This window comes from Pan paniscus, chromosome 1, assembly GCF_029289425.2.
Source record: "Pan paniscus chromosome 1, NHGRI_mPanPan1-v2.0_pri, whole genome shotgun sequence".
Taxonomy (NCBI): Eukaryota; Metazoa; Chordata; class Mammalia; order Primates; family Hominidae; genus Pan; species Pan paniscus.
The window spans coordinates 11,538,049-11,563,793 of NC_073249.2; the positions used below are offsets into that span (position 1 = coordinate 11,538,049).

The 25,745-nt window shown below is 38.2% G+C and overlaps 1 protein-coding gene across 4 annotated transcripts in view; it reads right to left on the bottom strand.

The window, feature by feature from the left end:
* Positions 1 to 25,745, bottom strand: part of RYR2 (ryanodine receptor 2) — a 788,503-nt gene that overhangs the window by 210,493 nt on the left and 552,265 nt on the right. For all 4 annotated transcript variants that reach the window (XM_034949586.3, XM_055098600.2, XM_055098645.2 and 1 more), the window contains 5 exons: positions 22,882 to 22,968; positions 14,010 to 14,236; positions 10,177 to 10,981; positions 7,534 to 7,734; positions 1,165 to 1,270 (listed from right to left, as the gene is read on the bottom strand). In XM_034949586.3, the coding sequence (XP_034805477.1) occupies positions 1,165 to 1,270; positions 7,534 to 7,734; positions 10,177 to 10,981; positions 14,010 to 14,236; positions 22,882 to 22,968 (1,426 nt within the window). The remainder of the gene's footprint in view (positions 1 to 1,164; positions 1,271 to 7,533; positions 7,735 to 10,176; positions 10,982 to 14,009; positions 14,237 to 22,881; positions 22,969 to 25,745) is intronic.

Consider the following 25,745-nt stretch of genomic DNA (forward strand, 5'->3'; position numbering starts at 1 on the left):
TATACACACACATACATACAAATTTCTACAAGGGATATTTGTAGAAATATATATATATACACACACACATACATGTACACACATGTAGTATAATTTTCTGGGAGTCACTTAGTGGTACTTCATTCATAAACCAAATTAATATGCAAAGTGGTGTTTTTATGATCTTCATTAAAATAAGATAACCACCGGTTAAACCAGTGGCATTATTTTTATGTATAACTTTAAAAACAGCTGGTTCATTTTCTTTCATTGAATCTTCAGAGCTTATCCACACCACTGCATAAAGGAACCCCATCCAGAATACCTAATCAATTCCATTCTTAAAGTTCTTAGAATAAAAGGAGGGGAGACTTCCCTTAACAGATTTGGATTACTGACATACAACTTAATGTAGGGTTTCCATAGGCATTCACTAATTTCAAAAGATATAGTCTACATTTTCTAGAAAGTACTCCCTCAACTGCTTTAAATACAACTGTTTGTGATCAAATTTCTTTCTTACATGAGAAAAAAACAGCTTCATTGAGGTTACTATAAACAAAACTGTACATATTTTATCTATGCAATATGAGCTTGGACACATGCATCCATCTGTGAAACCATCACCACCACCAGGAACAGACGTAAATCCAACACCTCTAAGTTTCTCAGCACTTCTTTGTTTTGGGGGGTTTTGTTTGTTTGTTGTTGTTTTAAGAATACTTAACATGACATCTACCCTCTTAACAGAATTTTAAGTGCGCAATACAGTATTGTGAACTAGAAGCACCCTGTTGTGCTGTGGATCTCCAGAATTCATTCATCTTGTATAACCGAAACTTTGTACCCATTGACTAAACCAACCTTAACCTCCCTGCCAGAGGCACCTGGCCACATGTCCCCCTTCCCATTTCCTGCCACTAATGGAAAGAGGAAAAAGAGAGAAAGAATTTTGGTCATCTTCTGCTCAGTTTAACTGCCTCTCTGATTTCTCTATCCCTCAGGACTCCCCACATAGGGACAGTTATTTTGCCATTTTGCCATAATAATAAATGTTTTTATATAACTTTCTAACAGGTATCGTGTGTATTCGTGAAAATATTCGCATATACACTTAATTTTGTCTCAGGATATATGGATTAAAAACATACAATTAATAAGAGCTTTTAATCAAAAAGACCTTACCACAGTGTGTCATCAAATCTTCATGGAAATCCAATAGTTGGTCACGAATTTCTTCTGGACATGGACATTCACTTTTGTCATCCTTAAAATTGAGAAGCATATTGATCTGAAAGTTTGAAAAACAAGAAAGAGGAAGAAGGAGGAAGAAAAGAAAGGTGAATTCAAGAATGGCACAGCAGGGCCGGGCGGAGTGGCTCATGCCTGTAATCCCAGCACTCTGGGAGGCTGAAGTAGGCAGATCACGAGGTCAGGATTTTGAGACCAGCCTGGCCAACATGGTGAAAACCCATCTCTACTAAAAATACAAAAATTACTTGGGTGTGGTGGTGCCTGCCTGTAGTCCCAGCTACTCAGGAGGCTGAGGCAGCAGAATTGCTTGAACCTGGGAGGTGGAGGTTGCAGTGAGCCGAGATTGTGCCACTACACTCCAGCCTGGGTGACAGAGTGAAACTTTGTCTCAAAAAAAAAAAAAAAAAAGAAAGAAAGAAACAAAGAAAGGCACAACTACCACAAAAGCAAAAATGCTCAAAATCTCTGATTGTTCATAAATTATTCCTCCACAGGTGTCCATCACACAATCCAACCAGTACCGCAGAATAAATCAAATCATCCATAGCTTAACAAGGTACAAAATAGTCATATAATGTTTCTTCCTCTTTCTCAATTCCACAATATGTTAGACTCTTGTATACTTTAAGAATTCTTAACTAAGAGATCTAAATGCTATTTTTAAAAAGTATTGTATCATGCTTATCCTAAATTTCCATTATTTTCTAGCTAACATCTCTACTGAACATTTATTGAATATTTACAAGAACTCTTTTTGAGAAGAACACAGACACAAAGAAGAAGGAAAAATATAATTGAAAAGTAACACAGGTTTGAGTATCCCTTATCTGAAATGCTTGGGGCCAGAAGTGTTTCAGATCTAGGATTTCTTTTTCAGAGTTTGGAATACAATCATCCTTTAGTATCCATGGAGGATTGGTTCCAGGACCCTCCATAGAGATGAAAAGCCACAGACAATCAAGTCTTCTATATGAAATGGCACAGAAATTGCATATAACCTATGTATATCCTCTCATATATTTTAAATCATCTCTAAATTACTTATAATACCCAAGACAGTGCTGACACATCACTTCATTTAAGTGGATTAGACATAGTATTTGGTGCACAGCAAATTCAAGTTTTGGGTTTTGGAACTTTGTGGAATTTTTTTTTCTGAATATTTTCAATATACAGTTGGTTGAATCCATAGATGCAGAACCCACAGATAGAGAGGAACAGCTCCATCTGCATACACATGAGCTATTTTGAGGATAGAACCCAAGTCTAAAAATGAAATTCATCTATGTTTCATACACACCTTACACACATAGCCTGAAGGAAATTTTATAAAATATTTTAAATAATTTTGTGCATGAAATAAACTTTGTTCTAAGTATTTACGTGTGGAATTTTCCACTTGTGGTATCATTTCAGTGCTCAAAATGTTTTGGATTTTGGAGTATTCTGGGTTTTTAATTTTCATATTCGGCATGGTTAATCTTTATAAGGGATAACTACGCTGCTGCTAACATTAATGGTTCAGTTAAACTGCGGGAAATTTTACCATTTATGTTTGAACAATACTATTAAATTTATAAATTCGGAAGAGAAAGATGCTTTCCCATAATTTTCCTTTAATAAACTATTTTAGATTTTCTTTTTGGCATTTATGTGATTTTTTTTCCCTAAACGTTTATTTTGATATAATTATAGACTTATATGCTATTGTAAGAAATAATACAGAGAGACTTCAAGTACGCTTTATGCAGTTTCCCGATTGGTAACACTTTGCAAAACTGTAGTACAATCTCATAACCAGGATAGCAACATTAGTGCAGTCAAAATAGAGGATAATTCCTTTATCTCAAAGATCCCTTCTGTTACCCTTTCATGAGCACACCCACATCCCTCTGTCTGCCCCTCATCCTTAAGTCATGGCAACCACAAATTTGTTTTCCATCTCTATGGTTTTGTCATTGCAAGAATGTTACATAAATGGAATCATATAGTATGTATGCGTGTATTCCCATACGATCCTTTAAAAAATATTTAATTGGTAAATATTAATTGTATGTATTTATGAGGTTTCGATATATGTATACATTGTAGAAAGATTAAATCAAGATAATTAACATATTCATCAGCTCATCTACTTATCGTTATTTCAAAGGTGAGAAGAAAAAAATCCCATATTATCACCTGAAGTCAGCAGGGTGTGCCATGATAAGTAGTTTCATACCTGGTATGGGTAATCTGTATCTTCTCTTTTTCTTTGTCAGTTGTTTTAGAGGTTTGTCAACTTTATTGCTATTTTTTAAAAACCAGCTTTTGGATCCATTTTTTCTATTGTCCTGTTTTCAGTTTCATTACTTTCTGTTATTATCTACATTAGTGACTTCTTTCTGCTTGCTTTAGGTTTATTTTACTCTTTGTTTTCAAAATTCTTGAAGTGGCAGGTCAGGTTATTGATCTGAGTGGTTTCCGCTTTTTAAATGTAAGCATTGAGTGTTATAAATTTCCCTCTTGGCCTTGCTTTAGCTGTGGCAAAAATTTTCAAATGTGATGTGTCCAATTTCTTTTAGTTTAATGTATCTTTAAATTTCTCCCCATACTTCCTCCTCAAACCATAGATTATTTGGAAGTGTGTTGTTTAGTATCTCTAAGAGTTTGGAGATTTTCCAGTTACTGTTACTGATTTCTAATTTGATAACAATGTGATAAAAAAATGTGTATGATTTCAACTTTTAAAAATTTCTTGAGGTTATTTTATGGCCCAGGATATGTTCCATCTTAGCAAATGTTCCATGGACACTTGAAAAGAGTGTGTACCTTGTTGTTGGGTGGAGTAGTCTACAAACCTTGATAGATCTATTATTTGATGATAGTGTGGAGTTTTTCCGTGTCATAGCTGATTTTTCTGTTCAGCTGTTCTATCAACTGAGAGAGGAGTCTTGAATTCTGCAAGATAATTTTGGATTTGTCTATTTCTCCTTTCAGTTCTATCAGTTTTGGCTTCATATATTTTGCTTTGTTGTTTAATTCACATATATTTATCTTCTTGGTGGACTGACCATTATGTATTATCCTTATCTCTTTGGTAATTTTCTGTGCTCTGAAGTCAACTTTATGTAACATAGCTACTCCTGCTTTATTTTGATTAATATTTTAATAATACATATTCCTTTAACTTTTCCATTTTAATCTGTATACATTATTATATTTGAAGTGAGTTTCTCCTAGCAAGCATATAGTTAGATTGAGTTTTATAAATTCACTCTGCCAATTTCTTGTAATTGGTATATTTAGATTATTTATATTTGTGTAATTATTGATATGCTATGACTTCAGTCTGTCATTTCACCTGTGGTTTGGTTTGTTCTGATTTATTTTTACTGACTTGCTATGCATTACTTGAACAATATTTAGAATCCTATTTTGATTTATCTGTGGTACTTCTCAGTGTATCTCTTTGTACAGCTTTTCTAGTGCTTGCTCTGAGTATTATTTTATATACATACCTAACATACAGTCTACTGGTATTGATGGTGTACCAGATGGTACAATGTCAACACCAGTAGACTTCAGTTTGAGTGAAGGATAGAAACCTTATCTCCCTTTATGTTCCTTTATTCTCCTCTGTTTATAATTTTTAAATATTCCCTATACATATATTTAGAAACACATCAGTTTAATGATTTTTGCTTCAACCATCAATCATAAATTAGAAAACTCCAGAGAATAAAAGTGCACTGTATTCACCATATTACAACATTTCCCAGTTTTAATTTCTTCCTTTCTGAATTTTCCAAATTTCCTTCATTTTTCATTTTCCTTATATTTAAAGAACTTCCTTTAGCATTCTTTTAGGGTAGGTCTGCTGTAGTCAAATTCTTACAACTTCCTGTCATTTGAGAATGTCTTGATTTCCCCTTCGTTCCTTAAGAGTATTTTCAAAGTACATAGAACTCTGAGGTGATAGTCTCTTCTTTCAGCATTTGAAAATTGTTGTGCCACTTCCTTCTGCCCTCCATACTTTCTAATGAGAAATCTGCTGTCACTCAAATTGTTTCTCCCCCTGTAGGTAGTGTCATTTCTTTAAAGACTCTGTCTTTAATTTTTTCAGAAATTTGACTATGATGTGTCTCGGTAAAGATTTATGTTTATCCTATACGGAATGTACTCATCTTCTTGAATCTCTCACTTCATATTTTTTACTGAACTTGAAAAGTTTTCAGCATTATTTTCTTCAGTTCACCCTCTTTCTCCTATCCTCTGAGACTCCAACATCACAAATGTTAGATCTTTTGTTATATTCATCTTCATCTTTTCTTCAGATGGGGTAGTTGATATCACCCTCTCTTCAGTTCACTGATTGTTCCTTCTTCTCCCTTCATTCTGCTTTTAAGCCCATTCATTGAGTTTTAAAATTTCAGTGATTATATTTTTCAGATTTAAAATTTCCATTTGGTTCTTTGTCATATATTTTGTTTCTCTGCTGTTGAGGCTTTCTATTTCTTTTCCATTTTGAAGGAATTACAGGGTGATTGCTTTCAAAACTTCATCAGATAATTTTAACATCTTTGTTATCTCAGTGTTGGTGCTTATTGATTGGTTTTTTCATTCAAGTTTTCCTTGGTTCTTCACACACATGATTTTTAATTGAAATCTCAACATTTTGAGGATTATGCTAGGAGCTCTGGGTCTTATTTATAACTCTGTTTCACCTGGTTTCCTCTGACCCCATCCAGCAGGAGAAGGGCTTAGGGTATCTTATTGCTGCCAGGTAGCAGGCGAAGCCCATTTTCCCACTCAGCCTCCTTGGACATCTGGAGGAGGGAAGGGACCCTGTTACTGTTGGGCAGTGGTAAAAAGTTCTGGTTCCTCATTAGACCTGTACTGATGTGAACCTTGCTAGAAAGGTAAGAGGGTCTTGTTACTTCTCCTTCCATAACCTCTACTGATACTTTGGAAGAAATGGGCCTTGTTACTACTCAGCGGGTATAAAGTCCCAGCTCTGTCCTCTACTGGGACACCTTGTTACAGCCTGGTGAGAGTGGAAGTCAAGGTTCCCCACTCAGCCTGTGCCCAGTGTGGGTGGGGAACAGTTTTTTCTGTGGTTTTTGGCTGCAGTAGTGCAGTTATTATCTAACACATTTCTGTCTTGCTAAGCTGCCCCTTCCCTGATCCTTTGTCTAGAAAGAGGAGGCTTTTGTTGCAGCTTTTCTTGTCTATGCCCGTTGGTGTTTCCTGGTTGTCGGCTTCTTTAGCTTCAAATCTGGGATAGTTGAGGCAAAAAGAAAATCCAGGGAACTCACCACCATGTTGTTCCTTGGGTCCTGAGTTCTGTAGCCAACCTCCCTTCTTCTCTCTATCTTTCAGAGTCTTCTTATGTTGTCTTCTTTGCAATGTCCAGGGTTTTAGTTGTACTTAAAAGGAAGAATCGGGAAAAGCACATGTACTCCATCTTTCCAGAAGCAGAATTTTCCCAACAGTAGTTTAACAGAGTTAATCTGGAAGAGGCTGGACCTGTTCTCTGCTCAATAAATGCTGTTTATAACAATTAAGAAAATTCCACATCCCTTTCCTCAAAGAAATTACATTCTGGTGAGAAAAAAAAATTCTGTAATTAGTCCCTATAAACACTTTCATTCTGAGCTACCCTGGATAGAGAAGAAAATGGTAAGGGTAAGAAATCAAAAAAGACATCTGTGAATTACATTGTTTAACACCATCCCTACGCCAGTAACTTCCCACACTCTGAGGCCCATTCTGAGGTAGATTCCAGAAAATTTACATCCCCCAACTAGCCCATTCTCTGATATAGGCAGGTGCCCTTTGCTCTGTTGTACCCTCAGAAGACCTGACTTTGGGGGTAAGCAATGAAATGAAGAAACCACAAGCAGGTAATCAGTCTTCCGGCAAGCAAAGTGTAAGAGACATGTGTTTCTTCTATGGTAGGCACAAATGGAAAGCCTCTAGCATCGAGTCCTAGGAATCAAAAATTCCTATGAGTGGAAGATGATGAAGACCCATTTGTGGTTGAAATTTGCTCCTATTTGAAGAACTTCAGACTCTGGCATATCTTGGCCTTCTCAAAGAGTTGGTGATATACCTGATATCTTCTAATAACTCCCTCTTTTGTTTAAACTAACCAAAGAAATTCTTTTGGTGAAACTAAGAATACTAACTAAATCAACTTGATGACTTTAAACAGAACAAGGAAAACAAGACGTGTGAGTTATATAATTTTGCAAGGCAGAGATCCTGAATGACTAAAAGCCAACATAAATACGAAGAATTTTCATTTCATTTCTGTACCTGTTCTTGAGGTGGTGATCTAAATTCCTTTGTTTTCCTGGCTGTGAGTGCAGCTGACATGTTTAAGGCTTGCATGACTTCGTTATATCGGAAACGTTGATTGTCTTGGAGCTTAGCCACAAAATCATCTGAAAAGGCTACAATGGCTTCTATCCGGTGCCGGACCTGGCAGTCACAGAGGTACTGAAGCAGTAGGCACATCTAAGAGACCATTAAAAAGACACCAAATTTAATTTCTAAATCCTTTAATAATGTGTATGAAATCATAATCTGTGGTAAACATCCTTAGTTGCCTACTCTTCTCTCTTAGAAACAGAATCCTGATTTTGTATAGGCAGCAATGTGCTCGGTCCCAGGAGATGAAACATAATTTGTATAAGCAAAAATGGCAAATAAATGTCCCTTTAGTGGATGTTAACTTATATGGTCTGGTTCTTTCCCCATGAAATCTCACCTTGAATTGTAATAACCCCCACATGTCAAGGGCGGGGCTGGGTGGAGATAACTGAATCATGAGGGTGTCTTCCCCCATGCTGTTCTCGTGGTAGTCAATAAGTCTCACAAGATCTGATGGTTTTATAAATGGGAGTTCCCCTGCACGTGCCCTCTTGCCTGCCACCATGTAAGATGTGACTTTGCTCCTCATTTGCCTTTCGCCAGGATTGTGAGGCCTCCCCAGCCATGTGGAACTGTGAGTCCATTAAACCTTTTCCCTTTATAAATTACTCAGTCTCAGGTATGTCTTTATTAGCAGTGTGAGAATGAACTAATACACTTACCCTCCCAGCCTCCCTTTCAGCCACAGGTGCAATGGCCAATGAAATATATAAGGGAAAGTTTGCTAAGGGTCTTCTGGGAAAGTTATTCCATCAGTGATAAGAGACTAGAGTTCCCTTCTTTCAAAATGAGTGTAACTGGGTGATGACATGATTACTGCAGAAAGAATAAGGTGAGCATTTTAGGAAGAAAACCACAGGCTGAGGATCACAGAGCAGAAAAATATTAAGATCTGGGTTATGGATGAGATCATTGAACTGCTGTACCAATTCTAGAAATCTAAACTTAAGACAATTAAGTGGTGAATGCTCATTCATTCAGTGATTAGCTGGGTCTTTCTCCTACTGAAAACCAAAAGGATTTATAACTGAGTGAGTATGTTGGTAGAAACATTTCTAAGAGAGAATGCTCTGGCAAATTTTTTAAAAAATCTATACACTCAATACCAATTGTGATATAAATACACGACAGTGTCAAAGAGGACCTTAAAACCCTCTGTGTCACCATCTACAATATAACCATTTCTATCAGTGCTGTCTCTGAAGTAGTCACAGTGTCCAACCCCTTTTCTCCATCTCCTTTGCCCCACCCTCCTCTGAGCATGGTCTCCTAGAGTTTGGACCAGCAAGAAAGCCTCCTGACTAACCAGATACTACATCACACTCTCTTTCCTCCCTTATCGATTTTCCTACCAGCAGCCACACTGGCCTTTTCCTGCCTCAGGACCTTTGCTGGGCTATTTGTTTTGCATGGAAAACTCCTAGAACACCCTGCCCTGTTCCTTTTTCTTGTAACTGCTGAGCACAACTCTTAAATCTGAACTCAGCTTAAAAGTCAAAATCTCTGAGGGGTCTTCTCCCTCATCTTTCTAACAGTAATCCAGTCTAAATATTCTTTCTTTTAGTAATCCATTCTTTGCCTTCAGAGTATTTAATGCAATTAGCAATAAGATTTTTTAATGCATAAATGAGTGTATATTTCCTTAGAGGCTGTGAGATTCTGAAAGGCAGGGTTCACTTGTGTTTCCCCTAAGTGCATACCCAGAGTAAGGCTTCAGTCAATGCTGACTAAAGGAACGAGGAGCAAAAAAGCAGGTCAGCGATGCAAACATCCAATTGACTTTAATAAACAGAGGAGACATTAATAAAGGACCCTTTAGACACCTTGAGGAGCATAAAGACAGCCAGTGTGTCTGATTCCTTAAAAACATACTAAAGTGGCTGGGTGCAGTGGCTTACACTTGTAATCCTAGCATTTTGGGAGCATGAGGAGTGAGGAACACTTGAGTCCAGGAGTTTGACACCAGCCTGGGCAATAGAGCGAGACCTCATTTCGACTAAAAATAAAAAAAAGTTAACTGGGCATGGTGGCATGCCTACAGTCCCAGCTGCTGTAGAAGCTGAGGTGGGAGGATGGCTTGAGCCCAGGAGTTCTAGGCTGCAGTGAGCTATGATTGCACCACCACTGCACTCCAGCCTGGGTGACTGAGTGAGACCCTGTCTCAAAAGAACAAAACAAAAGCATACTAGGGGAAAGTAAAACCTTGCTATGTGACAATGGGTGCATCTACTGGTAAACAAGTATTCTAAGGTTGGTAAGAGTGGAAATATGGGTGGAAAGGGGTATTTGATGGCTTGTATTTCAGGTATTCCAATGTAATGAAGGTAAAAAGCATCTGGGAAACAAGAGGAGATGGCTAATGAATAAGAGGGAAAAGAATAGGAAGTTAGTTAATTTTATGAAGAACTACCATTACACAGGAATGCAAAGAAATAAACACACACACACAGAAAGAAACAAAGGCATGTTCCAATACCTTAATGCTTAGCAATTCTGAAATTCACTCAAGTCTCTTGTTCTGATTACCTGCAATTTAACTGGCTCTGGCAGTTTCATTTGGAGCAGGCCTTCCTTGGGCCGCTTGCCCCCCTTGGCTTCTTCCTCACCAGCTCCTTGCAGCTTTGCATCATCCACACTGAGCTCTTTCTCCAGCGTGTCACTCTCCTCCTCCGGAGTGGCAGCTTCTTTAAACACACTGGGCTCAATCAACTGCAAGATGTGCTTCAAGTCCTCGTTGTGAAAGATGCCCATGATCAGCAGCGTATAGAAAAGCTTGATGAGAGGTACAAAGAGGAATTCAGTAGTCCCTCCAACTGGGTCCCGGGCATGAAGACTGCCCTCTTTAACAGCTTCTGTCAGCATCTGTATGGTTTTGGACTTGAGGATGTCCAGTGGGAACTCTGGACTGTACTGGTAACATTCATTACTAATGCTTACAAAACTGGGGGAGGAAAACTGCATCCGTGGCCTGAGGGAGGTGCTGAGGCCGATCCCTGGAAGGCCGTGCTTTTTGTTCTCATCAGGGAACAGGGTGATGCTCTTCGTCTCCTCCGTCATGGGGACAATGTACTCGTTGTTCATCATGAGCCTGGCAGTGGCATAGGAGCTCAGGTGGATGTCAATCAGCAGGTCATAGTAGCCAGCACGCAGCAAACCAGGCATGTACTTGTTCTCAATGGCATAGAGGAGCTGAGGTTCATCCACATGGCTGCACAGGGCATGGGCCACCCGGTGGTTCCCAAGAGCACAGACGGCTGAGTAGAGCCGGAGGGTGTGATAGTGAAATTTCAGCAATTCCTCCTGCTCTGTCAACTCTAAGATGTCAACAGATCTGTAGAAGGGAGGAGAGTGGTAGTAAGATTAGAAATGAATGATTTTTAAAAATCTGAATCAGAGGAGAAACCAGTATGCACTGTAAATTTGAAGGAAAAAAGTTATGGGAATAGACACTGCAGGTTGAACATCCCTAATCTGAAATGCTTGGGACCAGAATTGTTTGGATTTGGGACTTCATTCAGACTTTGAAATGTTTGCATTATACTTACCGGTTAAGCATCCTGAATCTGAAAGTCTGAAATGTGAAATACCCCATTTCCTTTGAGCATTATGTTGGTGCTCAAAATGTTTCCGATTTTGGAGCATTTCGAATTTCAGATTTTTGGATTTGGGACACCCAAACTGTGTCTTCTTTTAATTTTCTATGACATGTTTAATGGCTGCATAGTACTTTTAATCATTTCTAGATGTTTACAAATTTTCTTCTACATAGAATTTGACATTCATCTAGCACCTCCTTCCTCCTCCATTGCATCTGGATCTGTGGCAAAGAGCCGAGATCGCACTCCAGACTGGGCAATGGTGAGACTCCACCTCAAAACAATAAATAAACAAACAACAACAAAAAAGCCTCTAGTGGAGAAATTTCTTTCATATGTCATTGTCATTCAATTGTTCATCAAATATCACTGAGTGCCTATTATGTATTAGCACTGTGCACTGATGATATAGTGGTGAATAATATAGACATGATTCCTGCCCCCAGGGAGCTTATATTCAACTGAGGGAGTAAACCACCCCCGCTGACCAAAATGGAGTAAATTAAACTATAAACTGTGACATGTGTTAAGGAGAAACAAAGTACACACTGACATAAATCTACCACCATTGCACACTTTAAAATATTAATGATTTGTCATGTTATTGGGGCATCAGATTCTTCTCAACTATGCTAGTTAAGACTTCCTTTTTTGGAATTTGGATTTTGAAACTCATCATATTTTTCTTTGGCTGCTAGGAAGAATGAAATTAATGTGGGCCCCAACTCTACCAGTCGGTGTGGTATAAATGACTGTGTGTCACTCTTAGCCTCAGTTTTATTTTCCTGTCCATATCTTTTCTACGGCCTGATGCCAGTGACACATTTTTATACACTCATGTTCCATATCATTTGGAAAACTGCCTCAAATCCTTTATGATCTTTAGTGAGAGTTTACATTATCCATTCACATACATATACATCTATCACAGGCAATTAATATAAACTACTGAGACAAGGTGTTATGTTGGTTTTCGATGATAGCATGCCAAAATGTTAAATTATAATGTTAAAATTCCATGCTCAGTAGAGACACAACGTTTTCCTTCATAAACAAGAATTCCTTCCCAAATGTTATGTTTGCTTTGGTTGTTTGGTATTTTCTTAAAAAACATCATCAGATGAAAAATTATGATAAAACTCTTCTCACAAAAAAATACAAAATTAAAATCAAACTGAACCATCTCAAGAGTACGTTATGAAAGATATCTAATTACTTCATGTAAAAATATGTAAATACATATGTAATACATAAAAAGAATTAACTAGCCAGATTAATTTTTCTTTGATTTTGTTTTAAAATATCTTTGTTGAACTGTAATTTACATGCTATACAATTTACCTACTTAAAATACATAATTTAATAGTTTTTGTATATTAATGGAGTTGTGTAACTATAACTATAAGTTGAGTTTAGGACATTTTTATCATCCCAAAGGGAATTTAGTACCCATTAGCAGTCCTGTTCCGCTCCTAGCCCTAGGTAACTACTAATCTACTTTCCGTTTCTAAAGATTTGTCTATTATGGACTTTTCAATTAAATAAGATCCCACACTAGTAGGATTCTTTCACTTAATATACTTTCGTGACTGGTTTCTTTCACTTAATATAATGTCTTCAAAGTTCTTGCATTTTGTACCATATATCAGTACTTCAATCATTTTTATTGCCAAATAATATTATATGGATATATCACATTTTGTTTATTGACTCATAAGTTGGTGAACATTTGGGGTTCCCTTTCTTTTACTATTGTTCATAATGCTTCTATGAATATTCATGTACAAGTTTTTGTGTGGACATATTTTAATTTCTCTTGGGTATATATGAGGAGTAGAATTGCTAGATCACATGTTAATGCTATAATTTCATTTTTTGAGGAACTGACAAACTGTTTTCCAAAGCATAGGTTAAATTTTAAAGATATTAAAATAAAAAATGCCAAGAACATCTAAAGATATAAAAATGGACCTCGCTTCAATAATTATTTTCAGATTAAAGACTTAAAACATACAAATATGTTTGCGCATTACTTTCATGACTTGTTTTTACTCAGTTTGTGGTTCAACATTTCAGTGGCATTTTGGGAGGGAAATCTTGGCCCAAAACTTAGAAACTTAGCTCCTTATTGATAAGAAGGCTGCTTAAATGAAATCTCTGCAATTTAATTGGCTACCATATGGAAAAACAGAAAATCATAAACAAAGCTACTCAAATACCTTTGAGAATTTATTATACTTTATGTTACTATTATTACTGCCTAGAATGCATATAAACTTGTTTCGAAGACACTCCCAGTATTTCCCCAATTTTCTTTCATTAATATCTCTTGGGATCAGTTTTTTACATCTATAAAATGAAGGGTTGAACATAGGAATCATAAGTGATTCTTATGATTCCATCTCTAATATCTCACTATTCTCTATTACAGTACTCTGCTAAGTCATAAGTCGGATTGCAGTTGCACCTGTCTGAATTTTTATTCGCCGTTGTCATTGTAAGTAACGCAAGAGTGAATGAAGAAACCATCATGTGGCATCTTCAACTACAGAATAATTTTTTTCAGTAACAAAATGGTTGAGAAATAAACTTAAACTTAGAATACGCAGAATAATGACTCCATTGCCTAAAGAATTTAGATCTTTGTAAATTTCATTTTGTTTCTTTAGAACCACCCCTGCCCCGCACCACTACAGGAAGCCCCGGGCAGCAGGCTAATCCCAAGCGTCCCAATCAGAATGTCAGGGATTCACTGGGGCTGACCTGTTTTCCTCAGGGATATGAAGAGACATGAACTGCAGAGGATCCAAACACTGCACCAACCAGCCTTGGCGTTCACTTATTCGAGACACATCTACCTTCAAAAACTGGTTGGGCATTCTGCTCCACAGGACGTGTGACAGGAACTGCACGTGGAGGCGCGGGGGGCACTGCGGCACGGGGTTCTTGTGTTCACTCTTGAATAATCCCGCCGAGAGAGGCATCACATTCTAGGGGATGGGGAGGCAGAAAAAGAATAAATGTAGAACATCCCTTGGGGTTCACAAAGTAATGACTAGAATTCTGCACAGGACAGAGACAGGGAAAGTAAGATAACCCTATGAGTCAAGCAAAGTCAACACAAGAAATCATAGAAATTGGGTTGAAAAGTTTCTGAAAGGACAAACCAGGAAATACATTGTGAGAGAGAATACCTACACCTTCAGGGCAGTCAAACAGGTTTCGGGATGTGTCTTTCCCATATACTGAATGGCACAGAGAGAAGGCCAAGCATACCCATATATCCTTTATATTTCTTTACCAGGCTGGGACCTCCGGGAAAGCTCGCAAGTCTTTAGGGACTTTCAGTGCCAAACTTCCTGAATGACAGATAGGTCACAATCCCCTGGCTCTCTCTCTCAATGTCTGTTCTCTGTCACCCAACTCGTCCTTAAAACACTTCCTCTAGCCAGAAGTATTCCAGATAAAGCTCAACAGATAAACCTGACTACCAAATAAGAAAACAGAGTATGTTAGGCATTAACAAACATACTTATTTCTCCTCCACCTCCAGTATCATCTTCAGCCATCCTTAATTCTTTCTGTCTGGTGTCAAAGAAAGAGAGGTCTCTGCTTTGCCAAAAGCTTCTTCATTTATCTATGATCTTGACAATACCGATGCCTGCCTCTTATGGGACCATAAGAAAACCATTATCTCATATTTCTGCATTACCTTCTATCTCTTCTTCTCCTCTAGAGCCCCCTCAACTGCATGCTGTAGACTACTTCATCCTCAAACTGCTTTCCTATTGCCCTCTAACAATAGCGGGGGGAAAAATCCAGTACTGGTTTAAATACTGATGATATGCTAATGAATAAAACTAACAAAACCCCTGCCCTCATATAGCTTCCATTTTTCTCACTGAAAGTATGAAATAAAATCAATAAGTAAATTAAATGAATTAAATGGTATTTTAAAAGAGATGTCATGGGCCTGGGGGTTTGGGGGACAGAAAGCTAGAATGGGGAAACCAGAATCGAGGGCAGCAATTTTAAATGGGGTTGTCAGAATGGGCATCATTGAGAAAGCAACATTTAAAGAAAGACTGGGCCAGGCACCATGGCTCATGCCTGTAATCCCAACACTTTGGGAGGCCGAGGCAGGTGGATCACTTGAGGTCAGGAGTACAAGACCAGCCTGGCCCACTGCTAAAAATATAAAAATTCGCCTGTAAAAAAAACAAAAATGGTGGCATGTTCCTGTAGTCCCAAATACTCAGGAGGCTGAGGTGGGAGAATTGCTTGAACCTGGGAGGCGGAGGTTGCAGTGAGCTGAGATCGTGTCACTGCACTCCAGCCTGGGTGACAAGTGAGACTCTGTCAGAAAGAAAGAAAAGGGAAGGGGGGAAGGGGAGAAGTGGGGAGGGAGGGATGGAGGGAGGGAAGCAAAGAGAGAGAAAGAGAAAAAGAGAGAGAGAGAGGTTGTAGTGAGCTGAGATCACATCACTGCACTCTAGCCTGGGTGACAGAGTGAGACTCTGTCAGCAAGAAAGAAAAGGGATGGGGACAAGGAAGACAGGAGGGCAGGAAGGAAGGGAGGGAGGGAAGGAGAGAGAAAGAGAAAAAGAGAGAGAGAGAGAGGTTGTAGTGAGCTGAGATCACATCACTGCACTCTAGCCTGGGTGACAGAGTGAGACTGTCAGCAAGAAAGAAAAGGGACAGGGACAAGGAAGGAAGGGAGGGAGGGAAGGAGGGAAGGAGAGGGAGAAGAGAAGAAGAGAGAAAGAAGAAAGGAAAAGAAGAGAAGAGAGCAAGCAGTCCAGTCTGGATGCATTCAATTTGTGATAGCTATTAGTCGGCCAGTGAAAATGTCAGTAGAAGTCAATAGTCAATAGATGACTGAATATATCAGTCAGGCTTCTGAGAAACTACCACTCCTTGTCCAATTTTGTAAAAAAAAAAAAAAAAAAAAAAAAAAGGTCAGTCTGAACTTGCTGCCTCCTTTCTCTCATTTCCAATCTTGAATTCACTGTCACATGGCTCCTCTCATCATTTTTTAATATAATAATTGAGACGAGGTCTCCCTCTGTCACCCAGGCTGGAGTGCAGCAGCGCAATCACGGCTCACAGCAGCCTCCATGTCTGCACTCTCAAGTGATCCTCCCACCTCAGCCTCTGGAGGATCTGGGACTAAAGGCGTGCACCACCATATCTGCCTAAAATAATTTTTTATTTTTTGTAGAGATGGGGTCTCACTATGTTGCCCAAGCTGGTTTCAAACTTCTGGGCTCAAGTAATTCCTCCTGCCTCCCAAAGTGCTGGGATTACAAGCATGAGCCACTGAGACCAGCCCCTCTCCCATTGTTTTGCTGAAATTCTTCTGGGCAGGCCACCATAGCCCTCCTCATTAACAAAAGCCAGGAATTCCTTTACTCCGAGTTGTATGAGTCCATCTACGGCATCTGCTGTTAGCCACTCCTGTTTAGAAAACTCCACCCTTGCTTGGCGTCTACTAAAATGTCTCTTTCAGTTCTTCTCCAACATTCTTGAGAGTTCTGCCCTCAGCCTACCTCATAGGTTCCTCTTTTTTAGTTGATACAACCAGGCTCTCTCCTCAGCCATCTCTTCCCACTCTCTACATCTGCCCTCAAATATTCCATTCACACTCAAAGATGAATTATAGCTTATTTCTTGATGATGAAAATTTTAATCTCCAGCATAGCTCTTTTTAGCACAATGGTGTATACATATGTGTATATAGGTATGCATACGTATGTATATTGTATATAAATTTATTGAGTGCATAAATTTGCTGTATACCATGTATAAAGCACTGCTCAAGATGTTTAGTTATATTAACTCCATAAAACAGATACTGTGAACCCCATTTTATAGATGCAGAAACTGAGCTCAAATAATTTAAGAAAGATATCCAAGGTCACCAAGCCAGCCTAATAAAACTATCTACTCTATTCACTCCAATGTGTGCCTGGAACCTCAACTTTACAATTGCAAAATTAAGTTCAACCTTTTTTCCTGAATTTCAAAAAGCTCTTCTACTTTTTGATTAGCATGGTCAAATTGTCCAAACTAAAATTTTAAATCAATCATTCATTCTCAGTTTCCTTGAGATCCTGAATTCCATTCATCTACAAATTCTATTAGTCCAATTCATTGTTAAATCCTATTCTTTTTTTTATTATACTTTAACTTCTAGGGTACATGTGCACAATGTGCAGGTTTGTTGCATAGGTATACATGTGCCATGTTGGTGTGCTGCACCCATTAACGCGTCATTTACATTAGGTATATCTCCTAATGCTATCCCTCCCCCCTCCCCCAACCCCACAACAGGCCCCGGTGTGTGATGTTCCTCTTCCTGTGTCCAAGTGTTTTCATTGTTCAATTCCCACCTGTGAGTAAGAACATGCGGTGTGTGGTTTTTTGTCCTTGTGATAGTTTGCTGAGAATTGTGGTTTCCAGCTTCATCCATGTCCCTACAAAGGACATGAACTCATCCTTTTTCATGGCTGGATAGTATTCCGTGGTGTATATGTGCCACATTTTCTTAATCCAGTCTAACACTGATGGACATTTGGGTTGGTTCCAAGTCTTTGATATTGTAAATAATGCCGCAATAAACATATGTGTGCATGTGTCTTTATAACAGCATGATTTATAATCCTTTGGGTATATACCCAGTAATGGGATGGCTGGGTCAAATGGTATTTCTAGTTCTAGATCCTTGAGGAATCGCCACACTGACTTCCACAATGGTTGAACTAGTTTACAGTCCCACCAACAGTGTAAAAGTGTTCCTATTTCTCCACATCTTCTCCAGCACCTGTTGTTTCCTGTCTTTTTAATGATCACCATTCTAACTGGTGTGAGATGGTATCTCATTGTGGTTTTGATTGCATTTCTCTGATGGCCATTGATGATGAGCATTTTTTCGTGTCTGTTGGCTGCACAAATGTCTTCTTTTGAGAAGTGTCTGTTCATATCCTTTGTCCACTTTTTGATGGGGTTGTTTTTTTTCTTGTAAATTTGTTTGAGTTATTTGTAGATTCTGGATATTAGCCCCTTGTCAGATGAGAAGATTGCAAAAATGCAAAAATTTTCTCCCATTCTGTAGGTTTCCTGTTGACTCTGATGGTAGTTTCTTTTGCTGTGCAGAAGCTCTTTAGTTTAATTAGATCCCATTTGTCAATTTTAGCTTTTGTTGCCATTGCTTTTGGTGTTTTAGACATGAAGTCCTTGCCCACGCCTATGTCCTGAATGGTATTGCCTAGGTTTTCTTCTAGGGTTTTTATGGTTTTAGGTCGAACATTTAAGTCTTTAATCCACCTTGGATGAATTTTTGTTTAAGGTGTAAGGAAGGGATCCAGTTTCAGCTTTCTACATATGGCTAGCCAGTTTTCCCAGCACCATTTATTAAATAGGGAATCCTTTCCCCATTTCTTGTTTTTGTCAGGTTTGTCAAAGATCAGATGGTTGTAGACGTGTGGTGTTGTTTCTGAGGCCTCTGTTCTGTTCCATTGGTCTGTATCTCTGTTTTGGTACCAGTACCATGCTGTTTTGGTTACTGTAGCCTTGTAGTATAGTTTGAAGTCAGGTAGCATGATGCCTCCAGCTTTGTTCTTTTGGCTTAGGATTGACTTGGCAATGCAGGCTCTTTTTTGGTTCCATATGAACTTTAAAGTAGTTTTTTCCAATTCTGTGAAGAAAGTCATTGGTAGCTTGATGGGGATGGCATTGAATCTATAAATTACCTTGGGCAGTATGGCCATTTTCATGATATTGATTCTTCCTACCCATGAGCATGGAATGTTCTTCCATTTGTTTGTGTCCTCTTTTATTTCATTGAGCAGTGGTTTGTAGTTCTCCTTGAAGAGGTCCTTCACATCCCTTGTAAGTTGGATTCCTAGGTATTTTATTCTCTTTGAAGCAATTGTGAATGGGAGTTCACTCATGATTTGGCTCTCTGTTTGTCTGTTGTTGGTGTATAAGAATGCTTGTGATTTCTGCACATTGATTTTGTATCCTGAGACTTTGCTGAAGTTGCTTATCAGCTTAAGGAGATTTTGGGCTGAGATGATGGGGTTTTCTAAATATACAATCATGTCATCTGCAAACAGGGACAATTTGACTTCCTCTTTTCCTAATTGAATACCCTTTATTTCTTTTCCTTGCCTGATTGCCCTGGCCAGAACTTTCAACACTATGTTGAATAGGAGTGGGGAGAGAAGGCCACTTGTGCCAGTTTTCAAAGGGAATGCTTCCACTTTTTGCCCATTCAGTATGATATTGGCTGTGGGTTTGTCATAAATAGCTCTTATTAATTTGAGATACGTCCCATCAATACCTAATTTATTGAGAGTTTTTAGCATGAAGGGCTGTTGAATTTTGTCAAAGGCCTTTTCTGCATCCGTTGAGATAATCATGTGGTTTTTGTCCTTGGTTCTTTTTATATGCTGGATTACGTTTATTAATTTGTGTATGTTGAACCAGCCTTGCATCCCAGGGATGAAGCCCACTTGATCATGGTGGATAAGCTTTTTGATGTGTTGCTGGATTCCGTTTGCCAGTATTTTATTGAGGATTTTTGCATCGATGTTCATCAGGGATATTGGTCTAAAGTTCTTTTTTTTTGTTGTGTCTCTGCCAGGCTTTGGTATCAGGATGATGCTGGCCTCATAAAATGAGTTGGGGAGGATTCCCTCTTTTTCTATTGATTGGAATAGTTTCAGAAGGAAAGGTACCAGCTCCTCCTTGTACCTCTGGTAGAATTCGGCTGTGAATCTGTCTGGTCCTGGACTTTTTTTGGTTGGTAGGCTATTAATTATTGCCTCAATTTCAGAGCCTATTATTGGTCTATTCAGGGATTCAACTTCTTCCTGGTTTAGTCTTGGGAGGGTGTATGTGTCGAGGAATTTATCCATTTCTTCTAGATTTTCTAGTTTATTTGCATAGAGGTGTTTATAGTATTCTCTGATGGTAGTTTGTATTTCTGTGGGATTGATGGTGATATCCCCTTTGTCATTTTTTATTGCATCTATTTGATTCTTCTCTCTTTTCTTCTTTATTAGTCTTGGTAGTGGTTTACCAATTTTGTTGATCTTTTCAAAAAACCAGCTCCTGGATTCATTGATTTTTTGAAGGGTTTTTTGTGTCTCTATCTCCTTCAGTTCTGCTCGGATCTTAGTTATTTCTTGCCTTCCGCTAGCCTTTGAATGTGTTTGCTCTTGCTTCTCTAGTTCTTTGAATTGCGATGTTAGGGTGTCAATTTTAGATCTTTCCTGCTCTCTCTTGTGGGCATTTAGTGCTATAAGTTTCCCTCTACACACTACTTTAAATGTGTCCCAGAGATTCTGGTATGTTGTGTCTTTGTTCTCGTTGGTTTCAAAGAACATCTTTATTTCTGCCTTCATTTTGTTATGTACCCCATAGTCATTCAGGAGCAGGTTGTTCAGTGTCCATGTAGTTGAGTGGTTTTGAGTGAGTTTCTTAATCCTGAGTTCTAGTTTGATTGCACTGTGGTCTGAGAGACAGTTTGTTATAATTTCTGTTCTTTTACATTTGCTGAGGAGTGCTTTACTTCCAACTATGTGGTCAATTTTGGAGTAAGTGCGATGTGGTGATGAGAAGAATGTATATTCTGTTGATTTGGGGTGGAGAGTTCTGTAGATGTCTATTAGGTCCGCTTGGTGCAGAGCTGAGTTCAATTCCTGGATATCCTTGTTAACTTTCTGTCTCGTTGATATGTCTAATGGTGACAGTGGGGTGTTAAAGTCTCCCATTATTATTGTGTGGGAGTCTAAGTCTCTTTGTACGTCTCTAAGGACTTGCTTTATGAATCTGGGTGCTCCTGTATTGGGTGCATATATATTTGGGATAGTTAGCTTTTCTTGTTGAATTGATCCCTTTACCATTATGTAATGGCCTTGTTTGTCTCTTTTGATCTTTGTTGGTTTAAAGTCTGTTTTATCAGAGACTAGGATTGCAATCCCTGCCTTTGTTTTCCATTTGCTTGGTAGATCTTCCTCCATCCCTTTATTTTGAGCATATGTGTGTCTCTGCACATGAGATGAGTCTCCTGAATACAGCACTGATGGGTCTTGACTCTTTATCCAATTTGCCAGTCTGTGTTTTTTAATTGGAGCATTTAGCCCATTTACATTTAAGGTTAATATTGTTATGTGTGAATTTGATCCTGTCATTATGATGTTAGCTGGTTATTTTGCTCATTAGTTGATGCAGTTTCTTCCTAGCATCGATGGTCTTTACAATTTGGCATATGCATGTGGCTGGGCACTCGGCGCCAGAAGCAAGAGCCCCTTGGGGCCACCTCACGGGGTCAGTGAATAAACAATCAGAGTAGTGGTATTTCACCTCTGGCCTTGCCCCACCCTGTCCCCTTGCAGGGACAGGGGGGCACCAGGGGCCTCCCACTTATTCTACACTTCTCATGGCTCTTCACCGTGCCAGACTAGAGTCAAGCTCAACAGGGTCTTCTTTCCCCGCGGATTCCACTAAGCCCGTTCCCTTGGCTGTGGTTTCGCTGGATAGTAGGTAGGGACAGTGGGAATCTCGTTCATCCATTCATGAACGTCACTAATTAGATGACTAGGCATTTGGCTACCTTAAGAGAGTCATAGTTACTCCCGCCGTTTACCCGTCCTTCATTGAATTTCTTCACTTTGACATTCAGAGCACTGGGCAGAAATCACATCATGTCATCACCCACCACAGGCCTTCGTGTATTCATTTCTTCTCTAGAATATTTTCACATTTATCATTTTTCATTCTGACTTCCATGGCTCTAATCACTGTCTTCCATGTAGACAGTATCAAATTATTGACACCTCATTGCTACTGATTATTCTCATTCTTGCCCACCTCCACATTAATAACAACATATTTTTCCAAAACAAGTTTCATTATGCTCAATCTCCTTCTTCAAATTTCCAATGGATTTCCCTTGTCTATGTAATAGGTGCTAACCTTTTCACATGGCACACAAGACCTTTTCAACTTGGACTTGTTCTACCTTTTATCCATCTTAATCTCCAGCCACATTCTGGAAGGCATCCTTTGTTATGGTTACACTGAATTCCTTAACCTTCAGCATGTTCACTCTTACATATTTTTGCTTCTTCTCATCCTCTGCCCAGAATGACCTCTCCTAATAAACGTACCCCAAGAGCTCCTATTTTACAGTTAGTAATCAAACTAAATGTTACCTCTTCTTTGAGCTTTAGCTGATCCAACCCATCCAACTGAGTTGTTCTTTCATTTATGTTACTGGAGTATTCCATACATACCACTATTGTAGGTGGCATGGTTTCAGATCTTTAAGTCCATTCATTAGCTCACTATGAGTTCAATGACTACTGCAATGTGTGTAATCTCGGCATTTTTTTTCTATAAGCCTTTTATTCAATAATATACATATGATAACTAAAGAGAAACACTTTTTAATTATTTTGTTACCCTTGTGACCTGAAAGAGATTTTCAAGCATGGCTATCTTTTCTTGAAAGAATGATTTATTTGATTCATATCAGTACTGATATACTGAATTCATTTCAGAATAAATCAATGCTATATCCTAATAGAAAAAATACAAATACAATACCAGGAATGAGTTTTATTACCTTTATTCTTCCCAACTCAAACTGGAAAACATTGGGACTTGTAGCTTGTGCAAAAACCGCAGGAAATAATTTTGTACTCGGTTCCACCTGAAATACACAAATGAATTTAATAATGTTAGTAATGAAACAAGACAAGGGAAAAAGTTTTTCTTTATAACAACAAAGGAATACTTTATAGAAGGAGCCCAGAGATTTTCCTTTCTTGCATATTGATTGATGTGCTCCTTCAAGAATTAGAGTATTTCATTACTATGTGAACACTGCTTGGGGAACATACTCTGTCTACTCTGAAGGGCTTATGGCATTGTCATTATTTAACAGAAGTAAACATACATAATTAATCTAACTTTTTCCATTTTCTTTTAATTTCTAATTTACTGTTTTTTAATTGACACATTGTAGATATTTAATGGGGTGTAACATGATGTTTTGATACATGCATACATTGTGTAATGATCAAATCAGGGTAATTAGCATGTCTATCACTTTGAACATTTTTCATTTCTTTGTGGTAAGAACATACAAAATCCTCTCTTCTAGCTATTTTGAGATATACAATACCTGATGGTTGACTATAGTCACCCTACTGTCCAATAGGACACCAGCGCTTATTCTTCCTTTCTAATGTTAACTCTATATCCATTGGGTATCTGCTCCCTCTCCCCCACTTTCACCTACCCTTCCCAGTCTCTGATAACCACTATTCTATTCACTACTTCCATGACATTAACTTTTTTCGATTCTACATATGAGTGGGCAGTGCAGTATTTTTCTTTCTATGTCTGGCTTATTTCACTAAACACAATATCCTCCAGGCTCACCCATATTGGTGCGAATGACAGGTTCTCATTTTTTTTATGACCAAATAGTATTCCACTGTGTATATATACCACATTTTCTTCACTTACTAATCCATTGATGGGCACTTAGGCTGATTCCCTATCTTGGCTATTGTGAGTAGTGCTGTGATAATTATAGGAGTGCAGATATTCCTTCCACACACTGATTTCCTTTCCTTGGGATATATACCCAGTACGAGGAATTCTGGATCATATGGTAGTACTATTCTTAATTTGTTGAGGAACCTCCATACTGTTTTTCATAATGGCTATATTCATTTACATTCCCACCAACAGTGTATGAGTTTCCCTCTTCCTCAACATCCTTGCCAATGCTTATTATCTTTTGTCTTTTTGATAATAGCCATTTTAACTGGAATAAGGTAATATTGTGGTTTTGATTTGCACTTTGCTGATGATTAGTGATGTTGAGCATATTTTCATATGCCTGTTGGCCATTTGTATGCCTTCTTTTGAGAAATGTTTATTAAGGTCTTTTGCCCCCTTTTAAATCAATTGTTTTTACTATTGTTGTTTGTGTTCCTTATATATTCTGGATATTGATCCCTTATCAGATGTATAGTTTGCAAATATTTTGTCCCATTCTGTAGATTGTCTTTTCACTCTGTTAATTGTTTCCTTGGCTGTGCAGAGGATTTTTAGTTTGATATAATCCCACTTGTCTATTTTTGCTTTTGTTGCCTGTGCTTTTGAGGTCTTGTCCGAACAATCCTTACCCAGTCCAATGTCATGAAGTGTTTCCCCCATGTTTTCTTCCAGTAGTTTCATAGTTTAAGGTCCTACATTAAGTCTTTAATCCACTTTGAGTTGATTTTTGTATATGGTGAAAAATAGGGGTCCAATTTCATTTTTCTGCATGTGAATATTCAATTTTCCCAGTACCATTTATTGAAGAAACTGTCCTTTCCCCAATGTGTGTTCTTGGCACCTTTGTTGAAAATTAGTTGGCTATGGATAGGTGGTTTTTTTTCTGGGTTCTCTGTTCTGTTTTATTGGTCTATATGTCTGTTTTGGTTACCATAGCTTTGTAGTATAGTTTCAAGTCAGGTAGTGTTTTGGTTACTATGGGCTTTGTGTATTTTAAACTCAGTTAGTGTGATGTTTCCAGCTTTATTCTTTTTGCTCAAGATTGCTTTGGCTGCTTGGGGTCTTTTGTGATTTCATAAGAAATTTAGAATTATTTTTTCTATTTCTATAATAGAATAATAATGTCATTGGTATTTTGATAGGGACTTCACTGAATCTGTAGATTACTTTTTGTACTATGGACATTTTAATAATATTAATTCTTCCAATCCATCCAATCCAACAGCATGAGATATCTTTCCATTTATTTCTGTCCTCTTAAATTTATTTCACCAATGTTTTATAGATTTCAGTGTAGAGATCTTACACCTCCTTTGTTAAATGTATTCCTAGATAACTGATTTTTTTTTTTTTTTTGAGATGGAGTCTCACTCTGTCACCCAGGCTGGAGCTCAGCTCACTGCAACCACTGCCTCCTGGGTTCAAGTGATTCTCCTGCCTCAGCCTCCCCAGTAGGTGGGATTACAGGTGCACGGCACCACGCCCGGCTAATTTTTTTGTATTTTTAGTAGAGACGAGGTTTCACCATTTTGGCCAGGCTGGTCTAGAACTCCTGACCTCAGATGATCCACCCGCCTTGGCCTCCCAAAGTGCTGGGATTACAGGCATGAGTCACTGCGCCCAGCCGATAACTGATTTTTAAAGCTATTGTAACTGAGATTGTATCTTGATTTTTTTTCTCAGAGCATTCACTACTAGTGCAAAGAAATACTGATTTTTGTATGCTGATTTTGTATCCTGCAAATTTACTGAATGTATTAGTTTTAACAGTTTTTTAGTAAACTTTTAAAGGTATTTTTATATATAAGATCATGTCATCTACAAACTGAGACAATTTGATGACTTCTTTTCCAGTTTGGATGCCTTTTATTTCTTTTTCTTGCCAAATTCTCTGGCTAGCACTTCTAGTATTATGTT